This window comes from Python bivittatus, unplaced genomic scaffold (assembly GCF_059951505.1).
Source record: "Python bivittatus isolate LINGU-HERP-01145 unplaced genomic scaffold, Pbiv_v1 ctg000670_np1212, whole genome shotgun sequence".
Lineage (NCBI taxonomy): Eukaryota > Metazoa > Chordata > Lepidosauria > Squamata > Pythonidae > Python > Python bivittatus.
In genome coordinates this window covers 1,847,231-1,875,090 of record NW_028277094.1, presented here as the reverse complement: position 1 = coordinate 1,875,090, position 27,860 = coordinate 1,847,231, and the positions used below count along the sequence as shown (strand labels likewise).

Sequence of the window (27,860 nt, the reverse complement as noted above, 5' to 3'; positions counted from 1 at the left end):
AAGGGGTTAAAAACGTCCAAGGCGCAGCCCCCTTACTTCCTCCCAATCGTCCAATCGGTGGCTACTTCCGCCGCTCTCCTTGCGAAAGACTACACTTCCCGGCAGCGGCGCGGCGCCTCGCTCGGGCCGGGTCTTGCGGCCGGACTCTGTTTCCCAGAAGCCTTGGCGGCCTGCAGCGGAAGCTCACGTGGCCTTGGTTTCTTTTGCGAACGACGCGACGGAGAACGGCGAGCGAAAGGGGGTTCCGGGCGGGCGCCCAGCAAGGTAGGGAACGGGTGCTGCCTTCCGTGCTTGTGCCTGCCCAGAGCCGAGGCGGAGGCGGGGGCGGTCGGCGGGCCCGCTCCCCTCTGCCGACTTCAGGCCCGTCTGCCGCCCCCGAACCAGGTAGCGGCGGCCCGGGCCGCGCGGGAGCCAGGTGAACGTCCTGTCGCTATGGCAACGCTGGGGAGGCCCTGTCCCCCAGTGCACTTATACCCCGCTTTGCCTCCAGGCCTCCCGCCGTGGACCCCTAGCAACTCCCTCGTGGAGTAGGACGGCCTGAGAGAGGGCCGCCGGCCCCAAATGACCTCTGTGGCCGAGGAGGGGCTTGAACCCGACTCTCCCTGGCCTAGGCCAGCCCCTAGTCGGGCCTGTGGCTTTGTCTTTTCAGCCAGTGCTCTGGCCTCGCACCATGGGGCGCGCTGTCGGTGAATGGCACAGGCTGGGTTTGCACAGCCGGCTGGTGGCTGACCTGGGATGATGATGATGATGATATTTTTATCCCACTTTGTGTGTGTGTGTGTGTGTGTAGCACACCTAATTCTCCTCCCGTTTTCACCACCACAACAACATTGTGAGGTGGGCTGAGAGAGACCTGCCCCAAGTCACCCAGCCAGCTTTTATGCCTCAGGGAGACTCCTGGTTTCTCGGCCAGCACCTGAACCATTACCCCAGACTGGCTCTCTGGGTCGCGGTTGACCTGTTTGTGTGCTGCGCAAATGTGGCCTGGCTCTCTTCATCCCCCAGGCCCGGCTCTTCCTCCGGAAGGTGCTGTGGTCCTTGTGAGTTCAGCATCAATCCTGTTAGTAATGGGATGAGAGACCACTAGGATATCCCACCACCGTCACAGCAGTTTAGGTGCCTTGCAGATTGAACAGATGATTGTAATAATCAATAGGATCCTAGAAGAAAGCAGTGGGGATCTTTGCTGTTCACTCAGGTCTTTGGGGTGGGAGAGGGAGACCCCTTGCTTCCCCTTCTGTCATTGTTACCATCTTTAATCACTTCTTCATCTTTGCCTTCTTCTGAATTGGTTTTATAGTAATTTCATTGTTATGAGTGGCCCAGAGTCGCGGGGAGTCAGGTGACATACAAGTTTAATAATAAATAAATAATCTCTTCATCAAGTCTTTATCTTTTAATGAAAAAGATGCACAGGATGATAAGTTTCTTGCTTTCTTCTACCTCTGAGCCTGAGAGAGATGTCAGGCAGCACAGCTTGGTCCTCAGTGTTTCCTTCCTTGGGGAGCACATGAATAATGGGGTCTTCAGGAGTGGAAGAGTCTTTGAGGTGGGATCGCTTGGAATCTTGCTGGAATTGAACACTATTTAAAGTTTTACAATAAGGTATGCAAATGAAAGCATACCAACCGTTAGCTGTCTGGCTCCAGTTGAACAGCCCCACCACCTTACTGGGTAATCTTGCCATCTAATGAATTGTTGGATTTATTTCCACCTTTTCTCCAGGACTTCAGGGTAACTTACATAATGAACCTTCCTCCAATTTTATTGTCACACCCGTTCTTGTGAGATATTCTCTCACTGGGTCAAAAATAAAACTCCTACCTGCTTGAGAATGCCATGAGTCATAGGCCCAGTTAAACTCCAGGTTTAAATGTTGCTGTCTAGCAGGACCTAGGCAGCATGCCTTCTCAGAGGCAGCCTCTGCCCTCAGGAACATCCTCCCCGCTGAGATCCAGCAGGCTCCTATCTCCTGGCCTTTCCCACAAGCCTTGGAGTAGTGTCAGGCTGGAGCCCAGGGAAGCTTTGTTCTGGATGCGTGGGAATGTGTTGTGTTTGTGGACTCTGGGAGGTTCCTTGTCGGCTTTTATGTTTATTACTGTTTTTAGTGTTTTATTATTGCTCGTGAGTCACCCAAGGTCATAGTGCATAAGATGGGCAGCTGTACAAATCTTATAAATAAATAAAGCTGAAATGTGTCAGATTGAGGAAAGTTGAAGTTAACATGTTTACAATGTCTTACAAGTTGATTTGGGGGGTCAGGTTTCAGTTGTCAAAGTGTTTTGTAGACTCTGAGAAAGCTGGTCTCTGTGCAAAAGATCTTGTCAAAATCTGGCATGGGAACGAGGGGGAAGATTATTTCTTTGGGCTAGTTAGATCTGTTCAGACTCAGTTTTAGCAAGGATATGATTTAAGCAGTGAAGCCCTGAAGGGTTCATGGAAAAGGTGGGTTTTTTTCAGGCACAAAACCACACCCTTAAGGGAAGAAGAGCAGTGTTTCCCATCTCTTGCAGCTTTTGAGTTGATGTAAGAGAGATGTGGATTGATAATACTAGTGAGGTCATGATTCTCACTGTATTTATGGGGACACATAGATCACAGAGAAAGAATTAAGGAAAGCTTTGCATTTCTTTGGAAGAGTCTGCTGGATTTTATTTAGAAAAGTTTGCAACATTCTAGGAACTGCTTCTTTGATACAAAGTCATGGCCACATTCAAGGAGTGAATGGTGTCTATTTAGATAAGAACGCCATCTGGAAAGAAGTTGGACCTCAAGCTAGGTATAAAATGAAAATGGATAAAACTTGCAATATTGGGCAAGGCAAAAAGAAGAAGTTTGAGCGAAGTAGGGAAAAGCTTAGTCACACTGAACAGGTGGCTAGGATTACACTGATGGTCTTCTAACTTTATTCTGGAGATTTATACAAAAACATAAATAGAACACAGCTTTACGAAATGTTTACAGTGTGAGGGCAACAACTTCAAATACATGAAGTACTTTTAAAGACTAGGTCCATTGAGCACATGAGGCTCTTGTCTATCACACTGGGAAGCCAGAATAGGCCAGACTTTGTGCGGTATGTTTCTGAGCTGATGTTGTGGTTCCTGAACATGCTGTGATACCGTTATCTTTTAGGAAGGAACTGGAAAGAGAAATGGAAGCTGACAGAGGGCAGCGTTTCTGTAGCAGTGGAAGAGGCTGAACCCAAACGAAGAAGAGTGGTGCAGTTTACTCTTCCACTGCCCTCCAGATCTGTATTTCTTCTGTTGTAATGTCTTATTCTGTAGCAGAATGAGATTTGATCATTCATGAGCCCAAATTAATTATAGTAACTGATTAATTATTATAAACACACTTAAGTGTGATGGTAAATCTCTGGTCAATCAAAGTTTTGAAGTGTTGATGATTTGGAAATCGACATTCTGTGACTTATTGCAGTAATATTCTCCCCCATCCATGGATATACTAATATTGAAAATTGAGAATATTGTGAAATTGAGATATTGGATTTCTTTCTGTATGATTTTAGATCTGATAAGCCATTAGAAACTCTGGATTTATTTCATGGCATGGTAGGCTGAAAACAGACCATGGGAGAGCCACTTTCCTGGGTAGTAAAACTTCATGCTTATAGTCCTAAGATTTTAAACAATGATGGGAGATACCATCACGTCCTCCTAGGGATTCGGTACATATTGCCATTCCCAAAGTGAGCATCTGCCTTATTGCTTTCTTGACTATCTCTTATATTCATTTGTCCAGGAAAACATCCCCAAGGCCTTGAATACTGTCGGCCCTATAAGGACAAAGATAACTGTTGTTACTGGTTATGTTATCCAGATCTCAGAGTGTGTAGCTTCTGTAGTCATTGCAGCCATAAAGTTGAAGAGCCAATACTGGAGGACCATGTTAGTCAATTTTAAAGGAAACGTGAACAATACCCTGTATTAACTCAGTGAAGATTGATTAGGTGATCTTGCTCTGTGTAAACCTCATGTAATGGCTTATGGCTACATAGTTAATAAATTTAAATTGTCTTTTAGAGCAATATGACAATCTCTCTTAGATTACTTGAAATAACTATCTGCTCTCTTGCAGAGAACTTGGACATTCATTACCCAGATGTCACTATCACTACCACTGACATGGCACTTAACCAAAGCAGACAGAATGGATTGCATTTTGCTAGGACATTGCCCAATACTTTGATCCCCGCACTTTAGTGGAAGCGGCTTCCAGTTTAATTATCTACTACTTTTCCTCTTCTCTCCACTCATTCCAGTAATGCTCTTCCTATTTGGTTTCCCTACTTCTGTATCCTGTAAGACCTGTTAATTTGGGTATGTGCATCTTTTTGGAGCGCACAGACTTTGTGCATATTTTAGGTGACAGGAAGTTGCAAGTCACTAGTAAGATACAAGCTTATCTAAAATGTGCTTGTTGATTATAGTTAAACAGGACTGAGTTTTTCCACGGCATTTCAAAAGGGGGGGGGGGAACTGTCTTCTCATAGGATTTCTGCATAGGGTTGCGTTTGTTTTTTCTAGCTGTGTACATGATGGGGGCACAGGCTGTGTTGTGTTGCCTTGGCTGTGCTTTGACCTGAGGAGAAACATTTTCATTCTGTGTCTCTTGTCCCTGCAGCCAGCCTGCAGCTATGGCGATCCTGTTTGCTGTTGTGGCCAGGGGCTCTACCATTCTAGCCAAGCATGCATGGTGTGGAGGGAATTTCCTGGAGGTTACAGAGCAGATCCTGGCCAAGATACCTTCCGAGAACAACAAGCTCACCTACTCGCATGGAAAGTGAGTATTTTTCTGGGGAGGAAAGGCGACAAAGTTTGATGGAGGCGAATCTGATGTAAATAATGGGATGAAATGAGAAGAGCCATTTTACTGCTGGGCTGGGGAAGGGAGCAGTAAAGAAAAGCGTTGGTGTGTCAGTTCCAGCTGATGTGCACATGATCTTGGAATACTTCATACCTCAGTTTCTTTTCTTCAGCTGGAGCAAAGGTTAAACCAGGCCTGCCTTCATCAATATACAGCTGCAAGTCTGGCTGGTGGTAATACTGGCTGAGGAAAAACATTGGAAATAATTTCCAGAGAACAGGGATTCTCAGCGAGAATTTTGGACTTGCATGTTGGTAAACGTGAGGCCTGTAGTTCCTTTTGTGATTTTTGGACCCCTGAAAGCCGTCCAGTGATATCCTGTCTTTGTGGGAATGGGACAAAAGTTGTGAGGGGCAGTAAATCATTCTGCTACTTAAACTGCCCAAATGGGAAAACTGAACTTTTTTTTGTTTTTTTGTTTTTAAAGAGGTGAAGCTTTTTTTCAGTGTTTAAGTAACCCAATTCCTCATTAACTCTCACTTCCAACAAATGGGCTAAATATTTTTGTCCCACCCACTCAGGAACTACTTTGGGATTTGCAAAAGGAAGTAATAGTGGAGGGCTGTACATGGCTGTGAGTTGCCCTTCTTCTATAAGTAGATAGAATTGCAAATTAGTTTCTAGCCAACGGCTTGCATTTGTAGGATTTAGCTACCCAGCGAAAGAATTCATGCTGTCTGCAAGTTTTCCCTAAGATTGTAGATGGCTGCAGTTGATGTGGGCCCTTCTACATGGGCCGCTGGTTTGCACGCTACCTAGGTTTGTTGATTGGGGCCAATAGATGCTGAGGTAGCATGATACAAGATAGTATGACTGAGCCTAAACAGTGTTTAGTTGATAGATATCAGTGGAGGCTCTGAGTTTTACAAAAGATAAGCACGGCAGCACACTTTTCTAAAGCTTTGCATAAAGTGAAAATGTGCTAGGAACAGCCCTGCAAGCTTGGACCCATTCTTCAATTAGAATTATTCTATCGTTTTGCGATACTTAGTATTTGCTTCTGTATTTTTTATTTAGACCAAATAGACGTAGCTTTTTTTTTTTTTAGATAGATAGTAATTGCATCTTTCCTTCATCTCTTAAATTATTGGTTAGCTCCCTCCTCTTTAATACTGTAGATTAACCTGGGAAAGGGCTGGGGGGGGGCGGCTAAAAAAAAAAGGAAAAGGCAAACCACTTCCACACCGCTGCCCAAAAAACAAGATGGAAGTATCTATGACATATCCATGAAGTTATCATAAGGTGATCCCAACTCGAAGGAGAGTTCAGTATCTTGAGAAATTGGAATGTGATTGCCAGCAAAATTGTTGATGCATGAACTGAACAAAACAAGTGATTTAAATGTCATGTAGCATGGTATATTCTGTCCTGCATGCCATTATGTCGAAATCTCTGTCTTGCTAGAGCTTCTTGAGAATGTTGTATTTGGTGTCTTGTTTTCCCCTCAGTTATCTGTTCCACTATATCTGTCAGGACCGGATTATATACCTCTGCATCACAGATGATGTAAGTATATGGGAGAAAGCTGTGATGGGGCGTTGGGTGAAATTTGCACTCTCTAAAGGTGGTTGCTGGAAATGGGCAAATACAGTTGTATGCCCTTGGGATATTGTTGCACTGAAAGGATTTGCTCTTGCTCCCTTTCATTGTTGTAAGGATATTTCATGCTGTGATAACCTTGGAAGTTATCCTGTCAAGAAAACTAGATTCTTGTTATTTTGTTACTTGAGTACCCAAAGAGGTTCCTAGTTACGTAGAACTTGGTGTGAGTGAAAGTGGGGCTTCTACCATGGAAATTTGCTTTTAAGAATAACCTTCAGATTAAAATATATGGATCAGATCTGGGAAGCAGATTGCTAAGAATTGCTCAATTGGATCATTCTAAAAATCTACCATTGTATTCTTAAGAGCAGCTGGCCAGTTTGGGCACTCACTAACAGGATATGAAGGCAAAGGCTTCATTATCTGCCCCTGGTACTTCCTGCTTCGATATACTGCTTGGATCTATGTATGACCCTTCCAGTGATTCACTGTGTATTTTACCTTTCTGCTGCAAATAGTATACTAAGCTGTCATGTTTTGCAGCTGTTAATACTTGTCTATTTTGTTCTCCCTTCAGAATTTTGAGCGTTCCAGAGCTTTCACATTCCTGAATGAAATCAAGAAGAGGTTTCAGACCACCTATGGTTCTCGAGCACAGACCGCCCTGCCATACGCCATGAACAGCGAGTTTTCCAGTGTTTTGGCAGCACAACTGGTGAGATCCTGTGCTGTCGTTCTGAAGATCCTTCATTTGGGAAGTGGAACTACACATGCCCCTTCTGGAGTTAGATGTAAACCATCTAATCTTCTGATGACAGACTATTCTGAATTAAAACTGGGTGATCAGTTTTCTTTAAACCCAAGAGGATTATTTTTGAGGTTGCATTAGCATTGCCTCTTTTAAAAATTGCTCATAGAAAAATGTACATGCTCATTTAAATATGATTCTTGCATCTTGCCTTGAAATGTACAAGGCTGATTATGTCATAAACCATAAAAGGAATCATTTTAGTTTGCTTAAATACTTTAAGTGAAGAAGAGTTCACCACTTCCTGAGATATGGCTGTTCCTCTGCAGAACAGGTATTACATTTAGGTAATTTCTCTTAACGTTTAATCATAATTCACTTCTCTCCAGTTCTGCTCAATATTCTGCAAGATAACTTTTTAGCTATTGAGGACTTGTATCCTGCCTTTCTGTAATGCTGCCTTTCCCAGGTTACTAAACTTACTTAGCTCATCTAGCCACTGCATGGTTTGCAGACTTCCCACTATCCTGGTTGGGTCTCTGCATGTTCTTTAATTTGGCTTTCTTAAAATGTGGTTCCAAGAGCTGGGCAAATGTGACCTAACACACACAAAAAAGAGTTTTTATTTCCTGTGTCCTGGGTGCTTTGCTTTTGTCAATGCATCATGAGATTGTATTATTGTATGTTAGGGTCTTTTTTTTTTTTTTTTTTAGCTAGACTTGTTTTACAAGTACCATTCCCAAGTTCCGTCTCCACCATTTATTCACATCTTTGATTTTCTGTAGCATTTAGATTTCCTCTGTTCTTCTGTCATGTAGAAATATCACTCCGAGAACAAAGGCCCGGACCAGATGGCAGAGACACAGGCTCAGGTGGATGAACTTAAAGGGATCATGGTCCGCAATATAGGTATGGATGACTCTTATGCTTGTAAGAGTGACTGAGTGAGGGTGATGCAGGTACAAGAAATATAGATGTGTTTTGGCAAGGGCTAATGCTTTGTGGGAAGGGTATGAGTGGGAAAAGGACAGGAACCCTGTGGGCTGCATTTCAACTTATTTGGCAAAAAGATTGGGTGGAACAAAGTAAGAGCCATTTATACTACTTCTGCTCTGTTTTTGCTTGAACTGGGGGATATATTAGCTTCCAAATCTACTGGATCCTCTGTGAACTTCTGAAGGGTGTTTCATACTCCAAACTCTTGATTAAGGAACTTGCTCCAAGTGTAATTAGACCAAATACCTGGGCACGGTGCAATGCTGTTATCCAGTTTTTGTGATGTGGGAAAATGCTGCTGGAGAGTCGCTTTTCCATTGGAATTCTTACAATTGCCCCCTCTTTATCCAAGATCTTGTGGCTCAAAGAGGAGAAAAGCTGGAATTGCTGATAGACAAAACAGAAAACCTTGTGGATTCGGTAAGTTCTGAAGATGGTTGAGTGAATTCATTAGGGTTGGCTCTGTCTTGAGGGAAGGCCTGCGGGGTGGGTGGGGGAGGAAATGAAAGTATATACAGGCGAAGCCTTTTCTTGGACTAGCTGGCTTTTAAAACATAGAGCGCATGTTTTCGGAACGTACCTTCTAATCTGAGTATTTACGACAGTAAAACAAACTACATGTTTCTTTGCTAGAGTTCTATATACCTAGCCAAATATTTCTCTTTTCAGAGCAAAAGTAGCATGTGGTAGTTGGCAGATTTTGAGAGTTTTGACCTTGCAGAGAGAAATCAACTGGTCTTACATAGGCAAAGGCAGCTGTGGGTGTTCTTGGGAATAACATTGCCTAAAAATCAGCAATTGGGAATACAGGTAGTGCTCACTTAACGTCCATTTGTTCAGTGACCATTCAAAGTTATGACAACACTGAACAAAGGGACTTATGATCGGTCCTTGAAGTTCTGGCTGTTGCAGTGCCCCCACAGCCATGTGAACAAAATTCAGTCCCAAATTTATGACCTCCCCCCACCGCTGCCCCACCCCCACTAACCTTCATTGTCATCTTGGCCTGCCTCCCCTCCGCTGGGCCCACCATCCTGGCCATATGTGGGAGAGGTAGCATGGAAACATCCTGCAGGCTTGTGGGTGAGAGCTGCAGGTGTGTGTGTGCTGCACCACGTGCCACTACCAGCCAGGTGGTTCTCTTGTGTGCCAGCCAGGGCCTTTTTTCACAAAAGGAGGACCCGGCTGGTAGTGGCACGTGGTCTGGTGGCAGGCAAGGCCAGGTGGCCAAAAGGGCAGAGATGGGGGGGAGATAGGTGGAAGGGGGGGTTGAAGTAGAGACAGACCCTTACCTTCTTCCCAGAATGGCTTGGATCTGGGTGGGTCCTTGCCTAACAACTGTGTGGGATTTGCTCAATGACAGCAACTGGGATTGCCAGAATGGCCAGCGCTAAGCATTCACGTGGCATTTCACTTAACCATGTTGCTTAGTGACCAAGTTGCCAGTCCCAGTTAGGGTCATTAAGTGAGGACTTCCTGTATTCTGAATGTCACCGAAGCCTAGTCAAGAATCTCCAGCAGAGGGCAGTGAGGTGCTCCTGCTGTGATCTCAAAGCAAAGGTCAGAGATAGATAGTACTTGGATGGGAGACTGTCAGGAAATTAAAAAAACAAAAAGGCATTCCAGAAGGTGTATCAAAAGTATGAATTAAAGTAACAGTTAAATAACATTTCTTCGGTGGGGAGGAATTGGTGTCTTCTGAACAGACTGACAAAACATCGGGCGCAGTCTGTGTTAACTGCTCTCCTGTGCTTTCCTCCCCTAGTCTGTCACTTTCAAAACAACTAGCAGGAACCTGGCCCGAGCAATGTGCATGAAGAACCTAAAGCTCACCATCATAATTGCCATAGTATCAATTGTAAGTTGTTTTCCATTATGAAGGTTTGGGGAGGTAGAGGGACTCTGCTGGCTATAAAAGGAAAATATGTCCTCTTATGCTTGTCCTGGTCTATAAGAGAATAACTCTGTGAGAACTCTATTCCTTTATGGAAGGCTGGGATATCTGCTCTCCCATATAGATTTCTTCTGTTGTTTCCTGCTCTGCCTTATTTCCTTCCAAGCTTTTGTGGGACGAGGATGCACATAGAATAAACGAAGAGCCCTGTTCAGGTCTGAGTGCTGTATTTTGATACCCTGAAATACTGAAGCCTTTTGGCATTCTTGCATTATATTTTGTGATCAGCTAGAACATCCATCTTGAACAAGAAAAATCTTGAGGTGGCTTGTGCTGCAGTGCAGCAGCCTGTCCAAGCACTGGTCTGTAGACTCTCTTCCTCCAGTGACATGTGGAGGTGGACATTCCTAAACACTTTCCCCCCCACAGGTCATCATTTATATCATCGTGTCAGCTGCCTGCGGGGGCCTCTCTTGGCCAAGCTGTGTACAGAAATAGCTGTCTGAGCCAGTCAACCACATGAAAGCACAGATGCACAGGAATGTATTTCATCACATGTGGACTTTCACACTCTTCATCCTTCCAGGACACTTGAGTCTTTTTGCCTTATCACCTTGTAAGGACATGGGTGTACTCCTTCAAAACCTGAAGGATGTTTTCTCTGAAATGGCAGAACTTCCTGAAGGGAAAGGAAGGCATTGAACAATGGGAGGTTCTAAATATCTGCATTATCATGCTTTGCACTTTACTGTCCTTGAGTGCTGCTGGAGCAGGTTGGGGGAGCTGAAGGCCCCATGTACCTTAGGGGATATGTGAGTGGGGACCACTGAAGCCAATGAGTTCTTATTCATAGACCTAGCCCAGATATGTGATCAGCTCTTACTAAAATTGCTTTTCCTGCAGTGCCTTTCTTAAGCTCATGACAGGCTGTAGCTTTGTCCTTCGAAGCTTCCTTTGTGGCCCTCTTGTTGGGCAAATGAAGGGGTTCTGCTTTTCAACTTGGGTGACTGGTAAGTATATAGTATTAATATTGCTGTAACATTGCTACTATTTGTAATTTTTGTGTCTTGGATTATTTTCTTCTTGCCTAGTTTGGAATGTTCTTTCAAACTGTGCTATGGAACTCAGCTGTGGCTTCATCTCCTGAGATGTGTCTAAAAGCTGTTCCAGTGAGTCCAAGTATCACACGCTGTGTGAGTCTGGTGACTGCCCTCTTCCTTTTGAGCATGGTGGAGTTATTGTGCCTAACTCAAAAGCACAGAGGCAGGCATCTGAAAGGTAATCGGGATCCCAAGCTAATGATTTTCAAGGAAAAGGCTATGGAGAAGCATGAAGTATTGAAAACTAACCTTTAATATAAAATTGCCGTAAACCACTTGTGAAAAACGTCCCCCCCCCCCGCATAATGTAAAGGGCTTCTGGAGGACATATATTAACATCTTAAATAGGAAGATTCTTCATTCTCCCCCAGTGTTGGTATTTTATGACCTCATCCTAGTTTTCAGCTGGACAGAGGTAGACTCTGCTTGCTCTCCTCAGCATCCTGCAGAGGTTAGGCCTGCTGCAGCTTCCCTTGTTTGCCATGGTCAGAAAGGCTCTTTTCCTCCCTTTCTCCACCAAATATCTTTGCAGGGACAAGCCAACATTGAATTAATTGTGCATGTTTTAAAAAATGTTAATAGCAATTGTTAATTTTCTATCATTTTGAATGCCTTTCTGTAAACTGCTTCCTCCTGTTTTAATAAAATGCACTGATGCATTATTGTAAAATAAAGTTAGATCTGTTTAAATAAATGTACTGAACTACAGACACTTGATATCAGTCTTTCTCCTCGTAAAAATACCTTATTGACAGCTGACTTACTTTTATAAAGTTCTGAAAACACAGTGCTAGAGGCACATGATCCAAGAGTAGAAAATCAGTGGGCTTACTTCAGAGTTCACACTGAGCTCTTTTCTAAGAGGTTTCACATGACTATTACACCATTACATCTGGTGGCAGTACCTTTCTGATCTTCACTGATTTTATGGTTGGAGCAGGTTCGCACATGGATGAGAGACTACCAGGCTAGCGTGGAATGCCAGAAACCTTCCAGAAAGTCGCAGTTGCAAACAACTTCAGTTCTGTTGCCAGAAAAAGTGCATGGCTATGTTACCACCAGCAGTCTATGGTGTGAATTATCCCCTGCTGCCTATAAAAGGCAGTCCACAGTGGTCTCTCACCCACAACCTTATTTTTAGTTAGTTTCACAACATTGTCTCAAGTGTTTACAGAATGGTTCAAAAATCTGAAATCGCCTACTGGCCAGCCAGTATTCTATAAGTGAACATCCAATAATACTTATATTTAATAGCCACTCTTTCAGGATGCATTCTTAGTGGGCTAGAACATTTTACAACATGCCCATTCAACATCTGATTACACAAATTCTCACTTGCATCTACTGTCTGATGACCCTTTGAGGTGCTGCTGAGTACCAGCTGTCCATCTCTAAGTTTCAGGGGAAGCTTCAGCTATTACTTCATGAAGCATCACACAACAAATGCAAACAGAGAGGTTATATAAGCATTCTTAATTGTTTAAAGGTGCCATCCTGTTGCATCAGATGACCAGTGAGCTCATCCACAAAGTAATAATAGCTTCAGCAAGAAGTAGTTATACCTACTAATTAAGTCAGGGTGGTTACAATTAAGTGTTATTAACATTTCTGAATCAAAAGGAAACCACTCAGCCCAACAGCCAGGAAAAACACAAAATGTCCAACTGTACCAAGTATGCATTCATTTGGCAAATTACCAACAGGAATGCTTAAAATTAGTTCATGAATTCTCACTGTGTGTTTTTATGGGTCATCACCTTGGTTTTAACCATATCAAAGCATTATTGCTGCTTTTGCTAAGTGTCAGTGGATTTTTTCTTCCACCTTTTTCATTAAAAATCTATGCTGCCTTCATCAGGGATGAACCTTGTTTGGGGGAAAACACATTTTTTGCTTAAGGATACTACCTACCCTATCTATGTAAAAAAAGCAGCAGGACACAGTTTTGCTACTAAAGACAAGGTAGCACTAGCCCCTTCACATTTATTAACTACAATATCAAGTCACATTGGTGGCAAGAAGTAGGGCTGGCTGGCAAGCCAGTTTGCATTCCCAGGTATGATTGTATTCTTGCATTTGGCAAGCTCCAGTAGCCACTGATTTAATTTAAAAAACAAGTTCCTTCATCCAAAAACCAACCAAAAAAAATGGACAGTAGAAAAGACTTGTACAAAAGCAGAAAAGTAGATTTTAGTATCAAGGATTAAGTGAAGATGATTAGGGAAAGGAACACTTCAAGTGCATTTTTAGCTGGCAAAGGTGCTGCTACTACCCACACTAAGTCTTGCCTAGCTAAAAGATAAGGAAGAGAGCAAACGGGCAAATAAGACTTCACTGAAGGGGTACGCATCAGCCTGCAGGCAACAGCACATAACAGTCTTGGAGGTGATGGGGACATCAGCTTAAGACATTCTCCTGTGACAGATGATGCACTAGCTATTATAAAAAAACCTGCTTCAACTTTTATAATAATAAAGTAGTGGAGATGCCTGTTCAGGACAAGTAAAAAAATCCTCTGAATTTCCTAGAAAAGTTAAATTACTCCAAGCGACCTAAGAAACAGTCATTTCTAATTATGTTTACCTTCTCTAGCTGCCTTTTGCAAGAGAGAAAAAAACTCCACAGACTCAAAAACATTCTCATTGCCACAGGAGCTCTATCCCATGCTCTTCTCCCCTCCTCGTGCATACCATGAACAAATCTTCAAATGTGTGTCTCAGGCAGCCATCTGTACCTTCAGGTACAAGAACGACTTTAATCAAGGCTCAGCAGTAAGACTGTAATAGCAGGAACAAAAAAAGCAGTCAACGTCCATCATCAAAGCAAAGGCAAAAGGTTGTCCAAATTCAGAAAAACATCATTCCAGTTTGTCAAGCATGGTGGCAATGGAGAGAAACGGAGGCTGAAGTGTGTCCTCCTGCCCAGCCAGCTGGGCTGTTGTCCAATTACATACCCAACATTGTTCATGATCAGCCTTTTTGGTTTGATTCAGTAACACCCATCTTTCCAAGAGTCGTCGACAGACACGTTAGCCTTTGGAAACCTGTTGGGATATATGGAGAGATACTTACTTACATGATGCTTTAATAAACAGGAGTCAAAAGACAGGAGACTTCTGTAGCGTTATCCGTTACTAGATGTCAACAAAAAAATTCTTTACTTAAAAAGCAAGTACCTCTTGCTATCTGTTTTGGCTCATGGTCTGTTATAAATATTGATCGCTGCTGAATGAAATTAGATAGGATATAAAGTTTTTTAAAGAACAAGCCTACAGTTTTACACATGAACGTCAAGTTGATAATCACCCTCAACTGCACCTCTGAAATGCCATGCAGGGCAATCCTGTGCTCTCCTCCCTAGATCCAGTCTGAAACCAGGAAAGAGGATGGGGGCCTCTTTACAATGAAAGAAACTCTTCCCAGCTTCGAGCTGGAGTCTTTCTTTGGCTTGCTAGATTGGGTAGTTTCTTAGCCATTTTGGGAGCTGGCACAAGATCATTCCCAACCCTTCATCCTGCAGTTCAGGTTTTAGGAGCTTTATTACATTTACTAGGTGATGGAATATTCCACATGGTGAGCAGAGTTGGGGAGATGAGTACAGTAGACATCATACTAGAAATCAATGCTGTTGGTAAAGTCAAGCACACGAAGTAGTCCTCAGGTTTTAGATCACAATCCAAACACATCATCCATATGGGCTTGGTGTTTCAAGTTTTAGCTCTCACCTCTTGGCTGGCTGGGTCAGCTTGCTCTTCAGATTGGATGCTCCTGCAACCGATGCTTTATTTTTAGGGAGAGAGCTTTTTGCTCCTGTGGCCATACTACTGCTTCTGTACACTGAATTGCCACTACCTGAAGCGCCTGGATTCAGTGTGGAAGACTGCAGCTTTCGGACTCTGCCAGCAGGACTAGCATACCCAGCAGCTCTGACTGGCTGCCGTGGTGTTAGAAGAGCATTAGCAGAGGAGCCTGCTTTCATGGGCTGTCGAACTGTCAAGGGGGACTGCCCAGCACCAGAGGAATAGCGGAGCTTATTTGAAGTCAGACCTTAAAGCAGAATGGAGGAAAAAGTGAAATAGAGACAATGTTAATAATTATAAAATGTATGTCTATTTTGGTGCCATATTCAAAAGAGCTCAATTTCTCATCTCCATTTGTCATACATTTATCAGCAGGGAAGAGAACAGAAGGGATCAGAAGGAGAGAAAAGTTTTCAGGCAGATTCACATGGCTGAAGCAGATCCAGGCCATAGAGGGCTATAGAAGGCAAATCGCTAATTGAACCCAGAAATTAAATTAGTAGCCAAAACATTTGGCAAAACCCATAGTAATATAACACACATGTTAGCAAATGAAACTGCCATATTTTGGACAGCTGAAATTTATGAACAATCTTCAAGGGCAGCTCTATGTAGAATGCATTAGAATAATCCAACTGAGATTCCTACATTAAGAATGACTATGGTCTGGCACACTTCTTCAGAAAAGGCTCAGCTGATTTACCAGATGAAGTTGTGAAAGGCACTTCTGGTCAATACTGTAAGAACTAAAAACAAAGAGGGACCCCAAAGTACTCCCAAACTTAAAACAATTACTTCAGGGAATGTGCAGCTCCATTAAAACTTGGGGCCAACTAAGATCTATCAAACAACACTGTATCTTTCCTATTTCAATAATAGCGCCAACTGAAATGTCACGGAATACTCACAGAAGAAGCCAACTTACTGACTGATTCCTGATGGATTCTAGAGAGTCGACTACTGGGAATCTGTAAATCTGACTCCAAGCTACGGCTATTTCTTACTGACTCCAAAGATCGCAGACCTGTCCTAGCCAGATTAGGCATGCTATGACGCAGTTCCTCTGTAAATGATACATAACAAGAATGAAAAATCCAATTGTCGTTATATAGGCACTCACTCAAAAACCTTGCAAGACTCAGAAACAGTGCCACATACCTTCATTCCCGGAATACTTTAGTCTGTCTTGCATAGGACTCTGCACTGTCCTCCGTGGGGGCCGAATCCGGGTATTTGTGGCCCTCCCATAATCTGTATTTGTGGATGGAGACTGGCATCGTGGTGAACTGAGCGGGGATGGAGAATATCTGTGACTGCTGTGATAGGAGAAGGAGCAGTCATCATCCTCATCTTCCAAACTGTATGTGTCAAAATCCTGGTCACTGTAGGTGCCTCTGCGCAAGGAATGCAAGGAGGCGCTGGAACTGCGGCGGGAAACAGAGGCTGAGCTGGAGGCACAATCCTGGCGAAGACCTGAGGTATGGCCACAGCCACAGAAGACATAGTTACTTCTCGATCATACCGTCTAACATGCCGGTGATAATATGTCAACATTACCCACTAATGGGCTAGCAAAGCAGACATAAAAGCAAACACATCAGACTTCTACCCAATACAACCCAAGTGAAGCACATAGGAAGCAATGACAGCATTTCCTGCCTGTAGCCTCAATAACTTTAAAGGCGCCAAAATGAGGGTTGTAATCCAGCCTTAACACCTCTGCAGACACAATCTCAGAACTAGTAATTCACATATATTTCAGCACTCACAACCGGTATCTGTATTTGGGGGCATAAGTAAACAGAGACTGACAATCACTAGAGTTTTAGTACTGACAGCACATTGTAAATCCAGAGGGCCTTCCTCAGAAGTTTAGGTAAACTTAGGCATATCAGCCTTTTCATTCTACAACCTTTTCATTCTACTCACGTTTAAGAGTAAAAAATCAAATGATAAAATATACTGAACTATAAAGAACCTCTTGTTAGCTTACGAGAAACATAGTGGGATATTGTAGTTCATTCACAAAGCTGCAATTTCAAGCCTAAATGCTCCATAATGAGCTGGTCTACTGTAACCTGTTCTAACAGCTAGTCCTTTTCTTTTCCCCAAGTCTGTTAAGCAATGCAGGAACACCCTTGTGCTTCAGAAGCAGCTGTAATGAGTTCCAGAGCAGGTGCTCCTAGACTGACATAGCCAAAGCAGCATCAGACAGGCTTCATGTCACTAAATGGGGACATTCTAACTTACTAGCAGAGACATCCAATTACTCATCTAAGAAACTATCCATGGGTACTCTTATGCTGTTTCTAACTAAATTCAATAAACAGAAAAATAATATTTTGTACTATCGACCGTTTCTAAAAAAAATCCTCCTGCAGAAGATGATGTGGAGACAGAAATACTATATATCGCTTTCACATACTTTCTTCCTGTAGGCGGGCCATAACCTGTACGTCAGTCAAGTCTTGCAGTTTGTAGCCCATTGAAATGGAGTCGTCTGAGGTACTAAGTTCGCTATCGACAGAAGACTGAGAGCTCAAAGCTGAATGCATGCTCAAATAACCTTAGAAGTGGCGGGAGAGAGGGGAAAAAAGCAGGTAAGGGTGAGGAAGTTACAGATATAATTTAAAAATATACAATTGTACAACCACTCTCATTGTACACACTTTTTTTCCAGTCTTGTACTTAAACACCCTTATAAGGTAACCAAATCTATCGTAAGGGTTGACCAGCAATGACTTCAAAGTGAGAGAGTTCTTTTTGGTATTCAATAGGGAGGAAAAAGTTATCCTGCCACATAGAGTAACTGTAGAATTCTGTTATTAAAACAGTCACCATTTCAGGTGCTCTGTCATACCCAAAGGTCACAGGCAATAGACATTAGTCTGGGCCCCCTCCTACAAACTTCTGGCAACTCTGTTACTACGATATGCAGGGGAAGAAAGGGATCTATGGCCTGTGAAATGGTTTGGATGGAGCCACAGATAGCCATCATCACATGGTCAAACACTTAGAAACAACCATCATTCCCTATAGCACCACAAATACAAAACTATGAGGGAAGTGTTTGTGAATGCAAATTCAACTCATTAGCTACAAAGCAAGTTTAGTTTTCATAGTATGAGTGGAGGGTTTCCCTAAGGGCATGTGGCTGAAGATATACCCCATCATCTCCTACCAAAGAAGAGCACACATGCCAATATTAACATCTACTGGCTTTACCAGATCACCAAGTCTTCATATTTCAAAGCTTCTTAGATTGCATCAGTCAAGATCACTCTCATCTTCCTGCTGGAGCTGGATTAGGATTTTTCAAAATTAGCCTTTTCAAATTCACAGTATGAATTTAGAATAATGCCCAAGCATGCTACAAAACACATTCTGATTTTGGTTTTAATACTTTGTAGAAAAGTGAGGTTATTAAAAAAAAATAGGCCAGACAAGAGAACCAGACCTTTGCCACCAAGCTCTACTGCAAATATATAATTAGCTCACAAATGTTTGTTTCCATCCTTCTCCAATATATGTCATTTTGACATAAAGGAGGTGGAAAAACCCACTGTTTGCTTGACTACCCAGGGCAGATTCTTATTTGTCACAGACAAGCAGGCTACTTATTTATAAAGTCCTGGACACTTTCAAAGAAGCAGTAGCTGACTCATTAATCAAGAACCTAAGCTAATTATATGGCAAGTTTCACATGTATTTAAGTAGGATATGCATTCATGTCTAACCAGAGCAGTCTTAATTCCCTTTGAAGTAGCAGTTGTAATGTTTGTTACGCAGAAAGCAATTAAAATTACTAAAGCAGTATAGGATCAAACAAGACAAGGTACCATTCACAAAGTTAGCAACAGTATGAATGGCTTCCAAAAGCACCACTGCAACTGATTTATTAAAGTCATTCATACAACTGCTAACTGCATGAATAATTACATCACTCACAGAAGCAAACTGCAACAGCAACCTGTTTGGGTAAAACTCTGTATAGTATCTGAAAGTGCACTGATTAGTTGGCAGGATAAAGAAAGCGAAAGATAGGATTTGAAAGCAAGGTCGGTAAGGATTTTGTCTCCTTCCCTAATTGGTTAATATCAAATGGAAGGAAAATTTCCACTTCAGCAAAGAATTAATTTTGACACGACTGAGATCAAAATCATGATAAAGATCTGCAAAGGAAGGGGATGCCAAACTTCAGACCTGCAGAGCAAGCAAGAGTACCGAATTAAAAGCTGCAGAACAATTTGTCACTGACAAATTGTAGGCAGTCACTACACGTAGCTTTCTTCATTAGTTGCAGTTTCAGATATAATAATTCAGTAATATACTAAATATGAAAAGTGATATTTTTAGGCTCACTCATCACCTGAAAGGATTATTTGTTATATAATCCTCAAGTAATCAGTCTAAATTAAAAAAAAACAACACTTAGAATGTAATTTCTACATTGCTTTTTGAACAGTCCTTAGGGCAGTTTAAAAAAATTAATTGGTTGCAAACTAGAAAAGATGTGTAGAGTTTTCTGTGATTAAAAGAGGAAAGGATTACTAGTTGTTTAAATACTAAAAGACAAAAGTAACCAAATACAAGTTAGTGTTATAGCCTCCACTTGAAAACGGCAATTCAGTATTGTCTTTTATAGGTATTTAAGATGTCAGTAAATTATTCTTAATAAGTTCTTTCTTCTCCACCCCAAATGTCCAAAAAATACTTAGAAAATTGTTCTAACAGCCTCTCATTTGTCCTTATTTAAAAAAAAAAAACCATGCATGCAATAAGTAATTAGCTTTTAAATACTGATTCTAAATCCAAGCTCTAAAACTCTCTGTACAGCAACATGAACTAGGTGAGCTTTGCAAGCTGCCTCAGCCATTGTCTCCAAGGCATACTGGTCATTCCACCCTTTGGAAAAGTTCAGGCAAAGCAGACAAGAAATGTGTATTTATGTATAGACCTAGGACTGCAACATCAATCTAATTCTCACCAACCATGGAAGAGTATACATACATGCAAGTTAAAACATGTTCACACACATAAAGTAAAAAATAACAAAAAATGCCCTGCTAAAGAGGACGCCTCATTTTCCTCAGGAATAATCAAATGCCCTAGGGCTGAAGCAGATGTGCCAGACAACGGTCCTTTATCACAAAAAATAATACGGACCTTTTGAAACATCCCAAAATTAGCACAAAGAAGCAAGGAGGTTTAAACAAGAAGCTTTCCGAAAGTATTAGGTGAAGAAAAGAAGCCCTTAGATCAGTGTTGTCCAAACTTGGCCACTTTAAGATGAGTGGACTTCAACTCCCAGAATTCCCCAGCCAGCATGGCTGGCTGGGGAATTCTGGGAGTTGAAGTCCACTCATCTTAAAGTGGCCAAGTTTGGACAACACTGCCTTAGATCATCACATTAAACTGAACACAGCAAACCAGTCACATCTCCTCCTCCCCCAGCATGCATTTCCCACCTCCACTCCTCTGAAAGTATCCCAAATGCCATGCCATACCTGAGCTACCACAAGTTAGTAGTGGTTTGTTAGTTGATTTGTAGTGCCCAGGAGAGTTTAGTGCATTGCTACAGGACCCTGTGTCTGTATTCAAGTTATGCACACTTGGAGACGCCAACGGACTGCAATACAGGGATTTCCACCTACTGGCTAAAGGAAAATACAAGAAAGCCATGAATTGTTACCACGTTAAACGCAGATACTCAGAGGAGGAGAGAGAGGAGGAGAGCATATCAAACTACATCTGCATGCATGACATGCCAGACACACTCACCCCCTGAGTCATGATACAAACCAATAAATTCAATTTCCAATTATGGCTGACAGTTTAATGTCTGGAATTAAAACAAATGAAGACAATGCTTAGTTCTCCGTGTGCTGTTCTTTTCCTGGCTTAACATTTGGGACTCGCAAGTGTCAGACTAATATAGGCTGCTGTATGAACTTACAATGTCCACCTTGGACATACTTGATCAGTTTGAAGTGCTACAGTGAACACTGAAAGAGGAGCTGTGGTTCTTCTCTACAGCTTTCCAGATAACAGACTGGCCAGATGAGAAGATATCCAGTATTATGGCATTTCTCTCCACTGAAGAAATGCAGTTTTCCATCTCTCAACTCATCCTGGAAGTGTGGCTGTACATAACTTGTAAGTTTCCCAGGTGGACAATTCTGGATGAGGAACAGGCAAGCTTTGTTCAGAGCAACTATAATGGAATTAATGTTTATGTTACTGAAATCTACTCTAAGCAGCAAAGAATATATTCCCTCCAGCCAATACGATTTTAGAGATACTAATGTTGTATGTCAAGAATGTTCAGCATGAATCAGGTATTTCAGGAGGCACTGGGGACAGATACAGGTAGCATGATCTAATGAAAATGTTATCTGGTGGGAAAACTGTTCTGGGCCCATTTCTCAAAATGCTTCCTTAAAGCACTTTAATTTAATTGTTTTGGGAGGCTGGCTAGATATGATGGAACTGTAAAATCATAGCATGAAGAACCCAAAAATACTTGGTACAGAACCATGAAAACCAAATAAAGATTTTCCATCATTATCCAAGACTGAGATTTAACACAATACTGAAAACGAAAAAGGGGGTGGCATTATTAATGAGAAACAATCATTTTATTCTGAACCACCTTGTCCTCCAAATCATGTAACTCAGGGCTTTATCTCATATATCATAGGCAGTTAGATTCTCTGAAAACTCACTGAAGGAGTAAAACAATAAACAGTGTAACTTCATTTTCTCCCACATTTATATTAATTCTAGGAACTGTTGACAAGCTTATTTAAATAGCTGACAAAGTTACTAACCTGTTAAAGTTGTTACAATATTCAACTTAAAGAGGGCAGAGAACATTCTCCTACTAGGGCTTCTCAGCCAAAGGAGCAGGTAAACTCTCTAGCTTATGGCAAACCTAGAAGTAGGCATGAAAGCCGGCTGGGTGATTTTGGGCTAGTCGCCCTCTCTCAACTCAACCTACCTCACAGGGGTGTTGTTGGGAGGAAAAGAGGAGGCAGGAGCATAATGTAGTCTGTCTTGAGTTGTACAAAATAAAGGTGGGAAATAGATCTAATAATCACAACAATTTCAGCGATACCCCACCTAGCCATTTGGTATAATGTAATTTGGGTTTGAACTGCCTTAAGCAAATGCAAAAAAGCAAAACACAATGCCATGATTTCAAGGCGTTATAACTGAACTCATTATCTGAAAATGCACAATCCAATTCACGTTTCTCAGGTCTTCTCCATACCTCCATTATTCCATATTCTTTAAAAGTACAGTAACAAGCTAAACGATACTATTTCAATCTACTGCTGCCTCGGCGATCACCCGAGGGCCCTTTCAAGACCATCCGTGGGCCTACCTTGGTCAAGTCTGCTGATGAGGCTACGGCACGTTGCCTCTGTCTCAGGACTAGGGTGATCCAATACCTGTCTACACCATTTCAGGGGGGATTCCTTTCCATCTGTTGGTGGTTTCCTTGGAGAAACATACAACCTTAAGTGGAAAGACAAAAAGGTTAACATGGCAGCTCAGCATCCAGCCATTACCTTACAGACTGGAGTAACTATTTCAGTATCTCTAAGCTTGCACTGGTATTTTATCAACAAAGGTCTAACACTATAGCAAAGAAAGGGATACAGCAAGTTTTTGCCTTTCTTAACTATCTGTGGTTAAGACAAGAAGATGACTTTCATTTTTAAGATGGATCCAAATTAGAATAATAAGACATTCTTTATCCAATGGTGAAATTATCTCTCTATCCTACTTTCTCATTAGTCTATTTCACTCTTTCACATACATAATTGTTGGCTAAGAAAATAATCAGTGGCAGAAGAAACATTTTAACTTTTGTGTAAAACAATGATTGGGGATAATAATGTAACATTTCTTCAGTTTTCAAGATCCAGTGTTAATTAAACTAGACTACCTATCTAGGTAAATACAATACTTGCAGTTTTCACAAAAACTGATCAAGGAACTGATCCTCCAAATAATTTTCTCATATTATGAAGTGAATCTCTATAGCAGAGGTACACAAACTGTAGCCTCCACCACCATGGATCCTTCCCCCAGAACCTCTCCAAAAGTTGTCACCAATGGTAATTTAAAATGTAATAGAAAATATAGGATTAATAAGATATAATCATGTTAAGCTTATTTAATTCTTTAAAATATTCTGCCCCATCTACCTTTTTCAAGTATAACCCTCCCCCCGCCGTTTATCTCCACTGCCGAAAAAAAGAATTGAGTCCTCTCTTTTGCCCAATCCAATTATTTCTTCAATAACAAGCTTAAGGAAAGATTACTTAAGGAATTATTGCTTAAGGTGACCTCACATCCTACATTTAGCTATGTGTACAGATAAACTATTATGCAAATGCCTATACTATTAATAGAACTACAATTGGCAATAGTCTCCTCTACGTTTGGCAATCTCTTATGAGAAAAGCAGCTGCAGCTCTCTAAACAGAAATATAGGCTTCCTGCTCTTCCATACTTTTTTCTATTCCAATCTGCTTCTCTTAAATGATTTAGACAAGAGCTTGTTACAAATTGATCCTCTTCCTTTCACATTGATCTGTCCATTTTCCCATCACACTGCTGAGTTCACTGATGCTTTTGGGGACCGGGGGGCTCAATTTCTACTTTTGCTTTCATTTCACACTTTGGAAAACTGTTGACAAAAACTAAAGCAGTTTGGTTTAATCTCTTTGGATATGAGTTAAACCTTGACTCCTTATCTCAAGACAAAAAGAAACAAATAACAATCTGCTCCCAAAAAATATGATAGCCTTATTCCCTCTTAGCATGAATCCTTTTGAACTACAATATGGTAATCTCATAGTACATACCAGCTGTCCTCTTCATCACTGCCATTCTCTAACTCTAGCAATTCTACTTCATCCAGAGCTGTCTCGTTCAAGAGATCTTCTGCATTTGTATTTGCTTCCTTCATTTTCAATGCTGGCTCATCACCTGTGGTGAAACCTTCTAGCAGCACTGTGTGGCTGCAATCCCAATGAGAGAAATCATTTGTGTGAGCATCGCTGTTCTGCATCTGAGTAGTACTCATAAACTTTGCACTAGAAGGCTCTTTGTCAGAACTATTGCCACAGCTGTGTTGTATTGTAGTCTCTACATCCTTTTTCAAGAACTCACCACTTTCCTCTGCTTCTGATCTTATTTTACTCAGGGCAGAATGGAGGTCTGCCACTATTTGCAATTCCTGCTTATCCATAAGTACATTGATGCTATTATTCATTTCCATGCCACTGAGCCTGGAATTGCAATTATCCACGCCACCATCAGCTTGGCTCAGCATTTTTGCCTCTGGCACACTTCGAAGGCTTCTAGTTCTCAACTGCTGATTCTGGAGCTCAAGTCTCCTCACAAGTTCCTGCAATTTCCTCACTTCTTCCAGCTCAGGGCCCACCTGATCACCCATTGGTTCTGCATCAGGACCCATCACCGAGTTCTCTGCTGAGCTTCGGCTCAGTTCAGTTCCAAGATTGTGGTCTGGCTGAATTACAGTGGTGCTCCCAGGAACAACCATCTTCGTGGAACCCCTGAGGAATTTTGCTAGAAAAAGATATTATAGAAGATGGATATTAAAGAAGCAGTGAAACCACTTAAACTATCAGCTTTCCTACTAATTAAATGTATTCAGTGTGATGATACATCAAGAATGCCTTAGTGAATCTAAAAGCAATTCATCTCCAGGAATAGCATGTTTTATTTACACTGGATATCTTGACATGGTCAATGCTTCCTCAGTATAAGCAGTAACTGTAACGACTGCTGTAAGATACATGACTAATCTGCACCTACTACATAAGTAGACATTTATAATTAGTATTTGTAAAGTAAAAAATCTTCCCAACTCCACCTGGAGCTCCCCATATAGAAGCAGTTTCAACAGAAGCTTTTGTTTGGAAAGGTCATCTAGCACACAGTACAGCTTTCTTAAATATTACTGGTCTAAAATTCAGAGACAAGTTTTGCCTAGATCTGTACAAAAAGAAAGATTCAGAGATTAAAGATCTGAAAGAAAAACATATTACTGCAGTTCCCATATAGTGGCCAGTAGTTGCAACACTACCATTTTGAAAGGTTAAAAATTGATGTAAGAAAAACTGAGCATTTCACTCATTAAACACAGACTGTGAAAATGTGTCTCCCCCTCCCCCACATGCTCAATTATAAATGTATTTCTGCAGGCTTTGATAAGAAAATAAAATCCAAGATCAACAGCAGTTTAGTGGCTTGGGACCAGAAACCAAAGATTTTGCTTAACAAAGTCTGATGAATCAGGCGGCCTATACATTATTGTAATAAAATAAATATGACATAAATATATACATAGTTTGGGAGGGTAGCTTTAACATAGAGTATTTTAGACTTCACCACAGCTCAGTACTTATTTAGAGAATAGTGACACTGGGAAGAACATGTATGGAATCTCTTTTCTTGATTAATAGTAAACCAAGTATACATAGAATGATACAAACAAGGGCACTACCAATATTTTATTACCCCACTTTATATGCTATGCACCAAAAATGAAGAAAAACCAAAGTAACAATGCAGGTACCTATTTCCTATATCATTTCCGTGCTAAATGGGACTTAACACAAATAATATTGTTGGTGATTTAAAACTGTTGCTCAAATTTTCAAGTCTTGCAAAACAAAATGAATCTTTAAATTCCTAGGTATCTCCTGCACTAAAACTCAATGTAATTTCAAATTGTGCCTCATCTGCAAGGCAAAATAGAAAAGTCCATCACCTCATATTCTGAGATTCAAACTCTGCATAGAGTAAGCAGCAATACAAGAAATAATACTGAGATAATTTTGGTTCAGAGATCAAAGGAGGAGAAAGTACCCTTTCAACAGTCTTTCTAATCTAATTCCTAGTCACTAAATGATTTTCCCCTTAAGAGTCTAGTGTAGTATAGTAACCCTATAATCTAAGTCAGATTACATGATCAATCCACAAGAAAATAACAATGTTCTATGGAATGGCTTTTTCTAAAAAGAATAAAATTACTGAAATGAAACTGTAGCAACTCTCACCAGACATGGTAAGTTCTCTTATTGCCACATATCTTCAGAGACGAATCTTGGATCTCATTTTTGCATCAAGACAAATCTATAAACAGGTCTATGTTACTCAACACGAATTACACCCCCCACAAGTTTTAAAAGAGTCTCCTTTTATTAAATCGATTTACAAGACTGGCGCCAACTAAAAAATACAATGAAAATGTACTATCATGTTTCACCTACAATTTCTGATCCTGTTTCAAGCAGATTGCTGCAGTCAAACAACCTGTCCACAAGTACTGCTGCGTAACAGCAACCGAAAGCTCAGCGTTCCAGCCTCCACCACCTTCAGCCGTTCAAAAGAGTAAATTCTTACCGGCGCATCTGTCAAACACGACCACAGCAACAGATCCACCCTCTCAGTGGATGACCTCACAGCCCAAGGCATCAGGAGTCGCATGGGGCTGAGGAGGAGGAGGATGTGCGCAGTGCCACCGCAACAGGGAGAAAAAAGAAAATAATACATAAAGGACTATGTTACCACCAGTAGCTGCTATGCAGACATTTCCCCCCCCCTTCAGTTAGGGAAAAAGGTGCCCAGATCCGTCTCTCCAAAAAAGTCAGGTGTCGCAAAGAGGAAAAGGGGAACACGGGGACCACCTGCCTAGAGAGACCCCCCCACCTTGAACAGCTCCAAGCAGCAGAAGCAAGTCCTGCTCAAGAGAAACATGTGGACGGAGAAGGAAAGAAGACAGATGCCATCCTTGGGGGGGGCATTAAGGAGAGAGGATCACGCAGTCCCTAATAGATGCAGCCTCGTTGATTTCTGACCCTACCCCTACACGGGGGTGGCTTTTGCCCATGAAAATGCAGGGAAAGAGGGTGCAGGGGGGTGCAGAAGGGAAAGGACGGACGGAGACTGCCCCAAATTAAGGAAAAGCAGGGAAGATGCTCTCGGGAGAGAAACAAAAGACAAATAGGCTAGGCAGGAGCTGAGTTTTAGCAACCCCCCCCGCAAAGAAAGAAAACGAATTAACCAAAATAAGAATAGGAAGGGGGGGCTGCGACAGGGCCCGAAGAGCCAGCCCAGCCAGCCAGGGGCCTGTTCACCTGCCCACCCAGGCCAGGACCCCTCAGGGACGCGAGAAGGGCGGCCGGCCTGTCGAGGGGGAGGATGGAGGCCAGGCGCGGGGAAGACCTGGCCTGGACGGATGGAGGCAGCCAGGCCGGCCTGCGGCCCAGCCGCGCCGCCTGAGGGGAGCGGGAAGGCGCGGGGGCGAAGCGACCTCCGGGGCCTGCGCTCACCCCTACCTGCCGCCGCCGCCGCCGCCACGCGCACGCGCACGCGCAGCCCAGCCGCCGCCGTTGTTGCCGCGGCCGCTCGCTCGCCGGCTCCCTCTCCGCCTGATTGGCCGCGGCGCTAAGGTCGGGGCGTCATTTGCATAGGCGGGACCGGGGGGACGTCGGGGATTGGCTGGCGGGCGGGCGGGCGGAGGGAGGGAGGGAGGGAGGGGCCGAGGGAGGGAGCCCGCGGCCTCGCGCGGTTCTTCGGGGCGGGGGGTTTAGTGCGCCTGCGCGCTGGGCGGGGCGCGGCGGCGGGCTGGAGAAGGGGGCGCGCGGGGCGCCGTGCGCGCGAACGCGGCTTCTCGGGGGACGCCCGCGGACAGGAGCGCTTCTAGTCCAAGCCGAGCGACAGTTCGGTTGCGCAGCTGCGGATCTTCTTCGTGGCTTGAATCCGGGGAAGAAAAGTGCCTTTTTTAAAAGTGCTTCTGCAGGCAAAAATGAATGAAATGCCCCCAGAGGGAGAGACTTGAATCGGTGT

At 42.6% G+C, this 27,860-nt stretch overlaps 2 protein-coding genes across 6 annotated transcripts; one reads left to right on the top strand and one right to left on the bottom strand.

Moving 5' to 3' along the window:
• The first annotated feature begins 112 nt into the window (after positions 1-112).
• VAMP7 (vesicle associated membrane protein 7) lies at positions 113-11,884 on the top strand. Its single transcript, XM_007435055.4, has 8 exons — positions 113-264; positions 4,645-4,803; positions 6,336-6,393; positions 7,007-7,144; positions 7,996-8,086; positions 8,526-8,593; positions 9,939-10,031; positions 10,497-11,884. Exons 2-8 carry the CDS (start codon positions 4,658-4,660, stop codon positions 10,563-10,565), a joined length of 663 nt encoding a protein of 220 aa, XP_007435117.1. The 5' UTR covers positions 113-264; positions 4,645-4,657; the 3' UTR covers positions 10,566-11,884.
• Positions 11,877-27,453, bottom strand: LOC103059994 (SLAIN motif-containing protein-like). Of its 5 annotated transcripts, none has more exons than XM_088151713.1 (10): positions 27,350-27,453; positions 26,415-26,502; positions 23,846-24,572; positions 22,354-22,487; positions 20,474-20,623; positions 17,392-17,532; positions 16,125-16,439; positions 15,892-16,029; positions 14,892-15,213; positions 11,877-14,210 (listed from the first exon to the last, which is right to left on the bottom strand). In XM_088151713.1, exons 3-10 carry the CDS (start codon positions 24,544-24,546, stop codon positions 14,156-14,158), a joined length of 1,956 nt encoding a protein of 651 aa, XP_088007839.1. In that variant the 5' UTR covers positions 24,547-24,572; positions 26,415-26,502; positions 27,350-27,453; the 3' UTR covers positions 11,877-14,155. The 5 variants fall into 5 exon arrangements, with proteins under 5 accessions (XP_088007839.1, XP_088007838.1, XP_025026873.1 ...); XM_088151712.1 differs by lacking the exon at positions 27,350-27,453 and adding an exon at positions 26,721-27,343; XM_025171105.2 differs by lacking the exon at positions 27,350-27,453 and adding an exon at positions 27,149-27,343.
• Between the last annotated feature and the right edge of the window lie 407 nt (positions 27,454-27,860).

Excerpts from the sequence above, each read along its gene's own strand:
- VAMP7 (XM_007435055.4), top strand. The coding sequence starts at position 4,658 with ATGGCGATCCTGTTTGCTGTTGTGGCCAGGGGCTCTACCATTCTAGCC. Across the intron at positions 8,087-8,525 it reads GATCATGGTCCGCAATATAG|ATCTTGTGGCTCAAAGAGGA; the intron begins GTATGGATGACT and ends TCTTTATCCAAG. Across the intron at positions 10,032-10,496 it reads TAATTGCCATAGTATCAATT|GTCATCATTTATATCATCGT; the intron begins GTAAGTTGTTTT and ends TCCCCCCCACAG.
- LOC103059994 (XM_088151713.1), bottom strand. The coding sequence starts at position 24,546 with ATGGTTGTTCCTGGGAGCACCACTGTAATTCAGCCAGACCACAATCTT. Across the intron at positions 20,624-22,353 it reads CATCAGCAGACTTGACCAAG|CCAGTAGGTGGAAATCCCTG; the intron begins GTAGGCCCACGG and ends ATTTTCCTTTAG. Across the intron at positions 16,440-17,391 it reads GGCCCGCCTACAGGAAGAAA|GTCTTCGCCAGGATTGTGCC; the intron begins GTATGTGAAAGC and ends GCCATACCTCAG.